At 30.3% G+C, this 11,291-nt stretch overlaps 1 protein-coding gene across 1 annotated transcript; it reads right to left on the bottom strand.

The window, feature by feature from the left end:
* Positions 1-7,283: 7,283 nt before the first annotated feature.
* Positions 7,284-10,659, bottom strand: LOC102582023 (protein STRICTOSIDINE SYNTHASE-LIKE 3). Its single transcript, XM_006361049.2, has 4 exons — positions 10,138-10,659; positions 8,574-8,849; positions 7,930-8,097; positions 7,284-7,803 (listed from the first exon to the last, which is right to left on the bottom strand). Exons 1-4 carry the CDS (start codon positions 10,464-10,466, stop codon positions 7,401-7,403), a joined length of 1,176 nt encoding a protein of 391 aa, XP_006361111.1. The 5' UTR covers positions 10,467-10,659; the 3' UTR covers positions 7,284-7,400.
* Positions 10,660-11,291: the final 632 nt, after the last annotated feature.

Below are 11,291 nucleotides of genomic sequence, written 5' to 3' on the forward strand. Positions count from 1 at the left end.
TGAGTTTGGTTATACTCCTTAATTACAATGAATATTTAGAATAACGTTTATGCTTTAATATACTTATCAAATTTGAAATATAACTTCATATGGGACTTCAAGTGCAACCAAATATATTAATTTTCAAATAAATCAATAAAAAAAATGAATAATTCTTGTGGTCAAACGGGTTCGTGAAGTCCATACACCTCCCTACTAACTTCAAGAAAGAGAGTGATGGTGGTGGCCTTATAAGTTGCCACAGTACTATCCACAATTTTGGCTTAAGCTGATGTCATTTTGTTGTGAGGTTCATTTCATGGGAGCAACTTGACAAGTTGATGTACAATTAATGTATGGTTAAAGGTATCAAAATTTTGTGTTGTATTTTTAAAAAAAATTACAATTATAGAATAATCAAATGGTATGAGGAAAGAAAAATAGATCAATCGAATGGAGAAATAATCTTTTAAAAAAATTCAGAGTAACATCTCAAAATGTAAATAAGTATGTAAGTAGAAATGTCATCGCACGAATGAGCATTGCTCTTTTCAAAAACTAGATGTAATTATGTATTTTCTTATAACGATGATATATAAATCAAGTTATGTATATTTCAATTATTTCAGTAAGCAAATTATATGTATATCTCAATTATTTCATTAAGTACATTATAGGTATATCTCGATTATTTCATCGAATACATGAGGTACAATGAGATCCTTCTGATCTTTTTTTGTTGGTTGAATAGTTAACAGCCTACTATTTGTACTTCATGGAGGTTAGCCAACTCCCCTCTACTTTTGTTTATATATACAACGTCTACCAACCCTATAAGTATAAGGGTAGTTTAACAAAATAACAAAAAAATATTATTATTTTTTTTAAAAAAAAAACATAAGCTTTTATTTTATATATATATATATAAAATAACTCTTTATATCCAACATCTAATTACCTGATATTGTAGATCACAAAGATTCAATGAGTATTTTGATACATTATACATGTTTTTGTTTAAGTTTACGAGATTTACTTTCTATGTTATTTGTTAAAATTTCACATCAAATCAAAATAAGAAAAATAAATTGGAAATCGAGGGATATTTTTATAATGTCAGCTGTTCAATCCGATCTCGACTAGATTTTTAGAAAGAAAAAAAATCTAATTAATTAGTAACAAACAATATAATAAGAGGGAGAAAACCTATACATGCATGTTATATATCAATTTAATATAATTTGTACGTAGAAAGATGAAGAAACAGAAGACAATGAACCAAAATATGGAAAGGAAATTAATTGAAACATGAAAATTAAAAAAAAAAATGGCATAAGGGATTGACTTTGAGTTTAATGATTTTTCTTTGATTTTTTTTCTTTCCAAGAGCAGCAACTAAAAGAGAAAATACCGATTTATTCATCTCCAACAAAAAATAGTTTACTATTTTAATCAAAGCTTTTTAAGGGTTGCATTATCGTACAAAACATATGAACGTGACAGTATATACATGCAAACAGCAAAGTTTTATTTTTCTTATTTTGATTTGACAACACACACATATGTTACACGTTATTTAATTACAATGTTTATTGATTAGAAAATTGTTTGGTTTCACTTTAGTTGTGATTTAATTTTATTTTTTCTTCTATAAATATAAATTATGAGTGTTTGAATAATTAATAAAGCGTATCAAGTGAAACAAGATCTATATATACTTTACTTTGAAAATTAAATTTATCAAATATTTAAATTTTATATAAAAATTACTTCTTAGTTACTTGGATATAATTTTGAATGTTGCGTTTAGGATTAATGTAAATGTAAATGAAAAGTAAGTGAAATTTGATTCTAAAAGAATTATGATATCAAATAGACATGTTGAAATAAATTGAAGTAACATATATATAAACAATGGGTCATAGCTCAACACCCAACTCATAGACAGGTTGAAATAAATTGAAATAGCATATATATGAAACCGTTAACAGGTTATTGACCTTCTTATTGAGTTTGTATGGGTTGGATCATGGCTTAAATAATGGGTCATAGCTCAACACCCAACTCATACCAAACTATAGTTTCTTTATTTTCTTGTAATTTATTTAATTACATATTTATCTTATTATTATTATGATGATGATGATGACATTATTTAACATTATCGAACAAAAACAAAAAACAAAAAAAAAATTGACAAAATTAAGTGGATCAAGCTATACTACATATTTAGCACAAATCAGCTTAACTTTAAGATAAATTTGAATTGTACAAATCAAAATAAATTAAGTCAATTCGTTCAAATTTAAGCAGATTCAATATATCATATTTTCATAAGTCAATTACTTTGTCATCACGAACAAACAAAAAGAAAAACAAATATGAAAATTTACAAATAATATTTTGTTCAATCTAATCGATCTCCCGCAACATTCTCATATTTGTTCCTACGATAGCAAACAAATGAATAAAAAAGGGACCATATATATTATATAGATACAGTGAACTAGTGGGTTGCTTACAAAGTGTCCAGCATTTTTTGGACCACTTTAACAAGTCTTTTGGTACTCATTTATATTCTACCTTAACCCCAAAATGCAACTAACCCTAGCGTATATCTTCATCCGTATCGACATAATTTATGGCGGAATGGTTGAGATCATTTTATTCTTAATTATTAAAAGTTCGAGCTCTTTAAAATAATAATAAAAAATATATATTGAAAACACCGCCCTCAGAAATGAATTTTGTAATGTGAAAATTTGAATATAATCGGATCCCAATATATAGAAATACCTGACACCAATTGGAAAAATAAATCTTGATCCATACAATTTCCTAGTATACTCTATTATCTTTTGTCGGTTGATTGATTTGAGAAGCCTTTTTTTTCTCAAATAAAATTTATTACATCAGAATAAATAGATAAAGTTTTTGGATTGAAGGGGAAGAGCAACTATAAGTATGAAGAAATCGGATTCAAATTTTTAATATTGCAAAAATTCAAATAGAAAGTTCTTTTTTTAATGTGTTTTAGCAGCGCAACTTTAAGTTAGTCGAGGTTTAAGGCTTCCATCGAATATAAAATATCAAATGAGAACTTAATTTTTTTTAAATATTGGTTCTTAAATCCCAACACATAATTTGGAGATAATAATTCTTATCTAACAGAACTTTGAGATAAAGTACTTCTAGTTTTGATTGGTTAAACAAATTATTGACATTGTAAGTTCCTCTACTTGAAGAAAAGTGATTAACTTGTACTCAAGGGTTGGGGTAGTCTTTTTAAAAAATAAATTGAAATCACAATTTGGATTACCAAATCTTTTTTCTTCTTTTTTTGAGAATCTGGGAATTTGAAATCATGATCGATTTCAAATCACATGTATTAAAATCATGATTTCAAATTTCATGTCTTAAAGCCTACTTATTTCATTACATGTTTGATTCTAAAATGTCCAACGAAAGAATAATAAGCCAATAATTTAGAGAAACAACCACCTATAATATTATTGAAATGCTCTCACATTTGAGTCCTTTTAAACTTGATTACGAAGACCTAATTAATAAGTATGACTTCTTAAATTGTTAGAAAACTGAACTTTGATCAATTTGAGTTCCCCTACTTTTAACTTGTTTCCAAATTAAGAAATTACGATGGTGACACTTTCCAAGAATCAACAAGTAGATTAACTTTCTTAATTTTCATCTTCTTCTTTTTTTCACTTGATGGAACCAAGTCATCAAGGTTTAGTCTTAATTAACTGCAAATTAACAAACAAGCAAAGCACAAAATACTCAGAAATTGCTTTATACAAAAATTTCGTTCTCAAAAAATATATCTCGATCCACCCTGGGATGGCAAGCGGTGCGGCATCGGTGTACCTGAATGTGATGTACGTTCTAGATCTCTTAACCCATAAAATTTCAACCCGGCTCACCATGCCCTACATAGCATTTTTTTGACCCGTTTATTCGGCTTAAACCCACAACCATGTCCATCCGGCCCGGCCCGCTATTTTTTTTTAAAAAGGGAAAAAGGACAAATATACCCCCGAACTATCATATGCAGATATCCTACGGTATACTTTTGGAACATTGGTGCCCCCGCTGTCCAAAAATTAGAGCATATATACCCTTTATACTAACGGACATACACGTGTCATAATCTTATCCACCCACCCGATATTTATTAAAATCGGATCGATGAATAAGATTGTGCCACGTGTCCCTATTTAGTCTTTCGTTAGAGTGAAGGACATATATGCTCTACTTTTTAGACTGCAGAGGCACTAATGTTCCAAAAGTATGACGAAGGGTATCTGCATACCATTTACGATAGTTTGGGGGTTTTTTCCCTTTAAACAATAATAACTTAAACCCTAAGTTACCAAATAATTAATTACTCTCCATTTCAATTTGTTTGTATCTTTCCTTTTTTAGCACCTCTTTAATTTAATTTTTTTTTTCATATGAAATGTTTAAGACAACACAATAAAGGTCATTTCGATATATTTAACATATTTTTAATCTAAAATCATAAGATTTAAAACTTTTCTTTATTTTTTTTTAAAGTCTGACCCAAGCTAATAAAAAAATGACAAACAATTTTTTTAAAAAGGAGTATTTTTTATTCACCCACCCCGCCCCCAGTGCATTGCGTATGTCTAAATTCAGACAGCCGCCTTGCATCATTGTCATCCCTAACGCCAAGAGAAAGTAAAATAAAAAATAGAAATTAAAGAAAAGAAGGTGTCAATTTTATTTACCATATATAAGGTGACAAAGCTCAATGATTATATAATTTTCAATTGTTTCTAAGTTAGTATTGAGTATGAAAAGTCAGTGTTCAAAACATAGGTAAGAAAGAAGACTTTAGTGTAGTGCATTTGGTAATATGAATGCATCATTCTTCTACTGATGATAATCAATAAAATTCTTTTGCACGCACAAAATTAAACGCTAATCGATAAAATATCATTATTGCAATCACTTTTGCATCATCATATATATATTTAGGTACCCACTTTGACGTACGTTTTAACTAATTTAAATTTGTGTTGAGTATATAGCCAAGTTGGAAAATATCATCCCATTTCAGTTTATAGATTAGATCTTTAGTTTGTTTGGTAACGTAGTGAAAGTCATTTTTCAAGAAAATGATTTTCGAAAAAAGTAAATAATTAATTTTTAATGTTAGGCTAGAAAAAACATTTCGCGTCAAAAAGGAGGAAAATAACTTCGACGCACTTATGAGCATAAGCCATTTTCTACATAATTATCTTAACATTTAATTGTGCTTGTTACTTGCTCCAACTAACACTTAGACATTATTATAAGTAATATTTATATTTATATTTTATATTATAAGAGAAGAAGAAAAACATTTTCCATGTTCCAAGTGATTATGTGTACTCAAATGAAACACTAGAAAACAATTATTGATGTGAACCATTAATTAAAAGGAGCTAAAATCTAGCTTAGTACTGCAGTTGAAGTAGGCTGGGTAGGACCCTTTTAGTTCATGTAAGGAAGACTGTTACGGTACATAGTTATGTTAGGACATAGTTCTCCCACTATTCGATTCATTTTAGTTATCGTGCTTATTAAAAGGTGAAAATTTTAGAAATAGTAAATATAATAGACATAATAAGACTCTATAACTATAGTTTCGATAATTGTGCTTCATAGCTATAGTTTTGTTTGCTATGAAAGCTGCGATTTGTATATTTCGCTTGTGAATATATAAATAGGGTAAGTATATACAAATTTTATATCTATATATTTAGGAATTTTTTTCAGAACTCCGTTTGTATACTTCGCTTGCCATTATACAAACATGATAATTTATTATGAATTTTTCATAAATCATATACGAATAGCTAGGTAAACATATACAAAATTCTAAATTTATACAATCAAGAACCAAATTATACAAATTCTGAATTTATACAAATCAGGCGAATTACAAGAATTGGGGAAACTGTAGCCGCGAATTACAATTTTCTTAAACTGTAGCTATAGTACCTAATATAGGCTAAATGTTTGTTATTCTGCATAATTTTCTCCAAATTAATTGATTCAAAATAATTATTATTCTAGAAAATTAATATACAATTAGTTATTAATTTTTATTTTTATCATTATTAATTTAATAAATAATGAAAGAGATTATTATGGTAAAAAAAAAGTATTAAATTGAAATATAAGATTATTTAGTCAATATGTAATGAATAGTGATTAGTGGGGGAGTAATGAATATCTGATATATCATTAGCTTTTCATTATTAAAGAGAAAAGAATTTCACTTTTAGCTACGGGTATTGTGGAGGATCTTTACTTTTTTTTTTTGAAAAATGATAATTTAAAGGATCTTTACACAATTATTAGAGTGTATTTGGTATGAAGAAAATGTTTATAATTTTTTCATTGTTTACTTGAATTAAATGTTTTAATTTTTTTCTTCTTAATTTTAAAAAAAAATGACTTTCATTCATAAAGTAAGAAAAATATTTTTCAACTCTCCCTTTCAATTTCACATCATCCGACTTCCAACCTTAGGTTAGGCTCGAGTCTCCAATCGACATCAAAATCAAGAGTCGAGAGTAGAAGTTGTCAGATCTTGCATTGGGATCAGGAGCCAAGACTCATATCAAGGTTGGATTATGGTTTTTGGGTCGGAGTCAAAAGTCGGTTTTCGAATTGAAACAGAGAGTCAAAGCTATTCAGATCAAGAGTTGGGGTCAGATCCAATGTCATAGATTATACGTATATATTCTTAGGACAATACTTTTTTCTTCTTAACCAAACATTCAAATTTAAATAAGAAAATCACTTATTTTTCGAAAACATATCTTCTAGAAAATGTACCAAATACATATTTCTCAAAAGTCAACTACTACAGTCAATATGCATGCTCACCTGAAAAGTAAAAGAATTTGTAAGTAATGGTTACTTCAATTGATTAGACTAGGGTATGTAAATCTATTTTAAAAGGAAAATTGCAACTCCAATTTTTGAGAAACAGTGACACCTTCTGGGAATCACAAACAGAACATTCTGATTATGTTTATTCTTACTTGGCAAGTAGTCATCAACAAAAAAAAGTGTGCACTAATTTGTGTTTGATTAATCAATTCGAATATCAATTTTATCAAAATATTAAAATAACAATTTGTGTTTGAAAAGAATATTTTTATACAAGTCAAAAACACTTATTTTTTCCCTAAATGCTTGATCAAATATTTCAACTCTAAAAACACTACTTTTTCTAAAAAAAAAAAAACTTTTAGCTTTTCAAAACCATAGGGAACTAGAAAGAGAGTTTTATTGAATGAATCTCATAAATTAGATGCTACAAACAACCATAAGGAACTAAGTAGAGAGTTTTTTTTTTTTTTTGACAAATTAAGTGTTTTAACTCATTCTAGTTGGTAAACAGCAATGAAAGGCATCAACACACTTCCCATCCAAAGCTTCCCATCTTTCTCCTCAACCTCACTTACAGCTCTAACTACTTTCCCTTCTTCGTCTTCCAATATCTGTAACAACTTACCTTCAGGGCTATACTTCACAACAATAGCGGGTTGCTTGCCTCCAAGGTGCAAGAGGGCGCGGAGCTTTACTGGGATAGGAAGCTTCAGCAAGAATAGACGAAGTTGTGGGTATATGGAATTTATATAGCTGTAAATGGTACGGCGACAGTGGATTGCTACCCAAAATTCACCTCTCTCATTTGTGCTGACATTGTCGGGATATCCTGGGAGGACTGCCATCACTTCTAAGGTCCCCGCTTTCTCGCCTTTCAACCAGTACTTCTGTAATCTATAAGAGAAACGCATCATTCCATTACATGTTAATACCACAAGTTTTAAGGTGAAGTCAGAAACAGGATCCTTGTATGTCTATTTAATACTGTAAACATGCTAATCCATAGGTCGAAAAACGTACCTTCCCTTGGCACCTTCACAGAATACAAAGAAGGAACCGTCCTTGCTTAGTGACAGACCGTTTGGGAATTGGAGATTCCGAACAAGAGCAGTGGTTTGTTTTGTATTAGGATTGTACTTCAGAACCCTCCCACTATCTTCTGCTGAGTAAACCAGCAGCATATAATTCCTGTGCAAGATGGGGTGGGTATTAATATTCTAATTAAAGAAGAAACGCGCATGACACTTAAACCATGTTGTATTAAAACCTGAAATAAATGCTTATATATGGCAATGCAAGGTTTTTCCAAATCCCATATAAACATCTTCACTATATGTTAGCAGAGTTGGGTATTCATTGAACAGAAGAAATGTTAGCAAAGTTTGGTGCAACCATGTAACCGCGTTAAAATCTAAGCTTCTCGATGATCATCTATTCACTATATGTTATCAGAGTTGGGCATTAACTCTCATTTTTCTGTCCTAGACGCATTGTTTTTTAAAAGAAACCATTTTTCTCCCCGCTAAAGATAGGGAGCCCTCTGTCTCCCATTTGGTATTAATCAGAACTAATAGTGAAATGGAATGTTCATTCTCAAATCATGTCAAATATATCAAGAGATCTACATAAAACCGAAGAAACAGTAAATTCACAATTTTACGTACCTTCGTTGGTACTTGGTGCTGCTATCTGTAAAATAGACATTTCCTTCATCATCAATGTCAAGGTCATTTGTGAATCTGAGAGGCACTCCTTCAGCCTCAGTTGTCAATGTTTCTGCTAGTCCGCCTTCAGGCCCTACTTTCATCAACCCAAAATATGCATCTGCAATATACAAGTCACCTGTTCTTTTATCAAACCGTAATCCCAAAGGCCTACCACAGATGTGTTCATTTTCTAAGTAGCTCAGGGGTGATGGTTTTGGGTCACAAAGGCCAGACCTGAAAATTCAGATCACTAGAATGCATTAGGAAATCGGTGAAAGTAGACCAGAAATTTAGATCATCTAAAAGAGAAAATTTAAAATGCAATTTGAGACTTTATACGATGACTATGCAGCATAATTATAGAAGATAATTTCATTAAGAGCAAGACAAGTTATGACATGTTAAAATTTGATTTAACCAGATTAGCTTAACGGCCTTACATACTAGCATGCAAGATCGACAATCATTAACACATCACAATTCCAATTCCAATTACATAATTAGAAGTTCAGAATATACTAGGATCATAGAACTTAATTAAGTCAGATTAAACGATAAGATAAAGGAAACAATAGGCATTCCCCTGACACAGGTCTACTGTCATAATCGGAATTAAAAGACTAACTATTAACTCTCTCTGTGGAGCAGGAACTTATGGTCCTTTCGTCTTTCCTGACAACTTCAAGCCAGATAGCTTAGAAAACTGAGACATTTTGTTAGAAATTCATTTCCTCTTATTAGAATCTGAAGATCATTTCCTCATGTGCTCTCATGCTATCCTGAATTGACCAAAGCAAGAAAGTTTCTTAGAATGAGATTGACTCCCATCTGATTCCAGTGCTTCAATACGCTAGCGTCATACAATAAAGAGCATGCTTTATGTGACTTAGTTAGAGAATATCAACTACGTAGAGGCTTGGATTCCAGCAGCTTGTGGAACAGGCATATTCATCAAGCCAAAATCATAATAGTTAGGAGCAACGATACAAATTAAGAGTGAAATGCAGCATATCTCACCGTTACGGTCTGCTTTCATCAAAAGGGCATAGCAACAAAGATTATCATTGTAATAAGGTATGAAGTCATGCTTTAGAAGTTATTAAACCAAGTACTAAGCTGACGTAATACAGTGCCAAACAGTGAATCAAAAGGATAATTTAAAAAATGGAATCATTATAAACTTTTATGTTATACTAAAATAAAATAGCATCTGCATGTTAAAGTATCATACTGTTTCCACAGAAATTAACACATTTCTACAGGATCCATCATAAAAAGCACTACTCCCTCCATTTCAGTTTGTTTATTTACTTTCTTTTTAAGTTATTTAAAAAAGATTTTTTTAACAATTCTTTCATTTCAACTTTTCACTGTAACACTAGTACACTACAAGATTAACTTGCATTTTGATACATTCAACATATCTCTAGCTTAACACCATAAGATTCAACAGTATTTTACTGTATCAAGTCAAAATCGGATAAACAAATTAAAATGGAGGAAAAACAACGAATAGACTCACCTATTAGCAGAGGTATATGCGAAATCAGTCCATTTCTCTCCATCCCACCACACAATTCTCCCGTCAGCTATTCCTGTGTAGGGCCCACGACCTTTCGGGTCAAATGCGATACTTTCCGGACCCTGAATCTGGTTCAAAAACTTGATTTCCGATTTCTGAAGCAAGTTTTGGGTATCCTTTTCTACAGGGATTTCAGACCAAGCTGGTGGATCAACTCTGTAAGCTTTAAAGTCTTTGATTTCAGAAATCGCACTGTGTTTAAAAGGGTCAAACCCACAGTACAGTGCGAACAAAAGAAACACTCCGGCAAATACTCCCGCAGGCCTCATTACCGGCAAAAAAAAAAGTTGGTGTATTTGAATTTTGGGGCTGAAAGATTTTGAGATGAGTTGGAAAATTTGTTTGTGGGTATGAATTTTGAAAGGTATTTACTAAAAAGGGTGATTTTTTATTTAGTGTAATAAAGTTAGCCACCAAACGACCTTCTGGATTCTTGAATACTGTGTGGGGTTCGTTTTCATGAGAGTGAAGTGTTATATTAGTACCTGTTCCCCTACTGCCGCTTTCATGCATGTGAGTTTTGATAATTATTATTAAAAAAATTAAAATGAATTTATGTATTTGAAAATTATAAGTCATGATAATTGAATATTTAAAATATATATAAAAAAATTATAATTATGAAAAAAGATTAGTTTAATTTTTGAAATTCAAAAAATGTCACTTAAATTGAGACAAATAAAATACTTCGTAAGCAAAATAACTTAATTAATTCTCAAAACTTCAATAATCATGTCTTTATATGACAAAGGAAGTAGTTTTTATTGTCACATGAAGTCATATAATTATTATTAATCAAACTTTTACTCACTATAACATTCAGTAAATTCGAGTCACTTATGTAAACATCTAAAAATTGAAGAATTTAAGTTTTTTAGTCACATAAAATGAATAAAAGAAAGGGTAAACAATAGAAATTCCACTAGTTTAGGAATTTAATTACTTTTCTTTTTATGAGTTTGCAATATTACTAATCCTATCATAATTTACACCTCGAATATAAATATATATGACGCATCGAGGTACATGTATATTAAATACATATAATTAAGTGTATCTAAATAAGAAATGTAATTGAAATGCATAAATTAAGG

The sequence above is a fragment of the Solanum tuberosum genome, unplaced genomic scaffold (assembly GCF_000226075.1).
Source record: "Solanum tuberosum cultivar DM 1-3 516 R44 unplaced genomic scaffold, SolTub_3.0 scf00345, whole genome shotgun sequence".
NCBI lineage: Eukaryota > Viridiplantae > Streptophyta > Magnoliopsida > Solanales > Solanaceae > Solanum > Solanum tuberosum.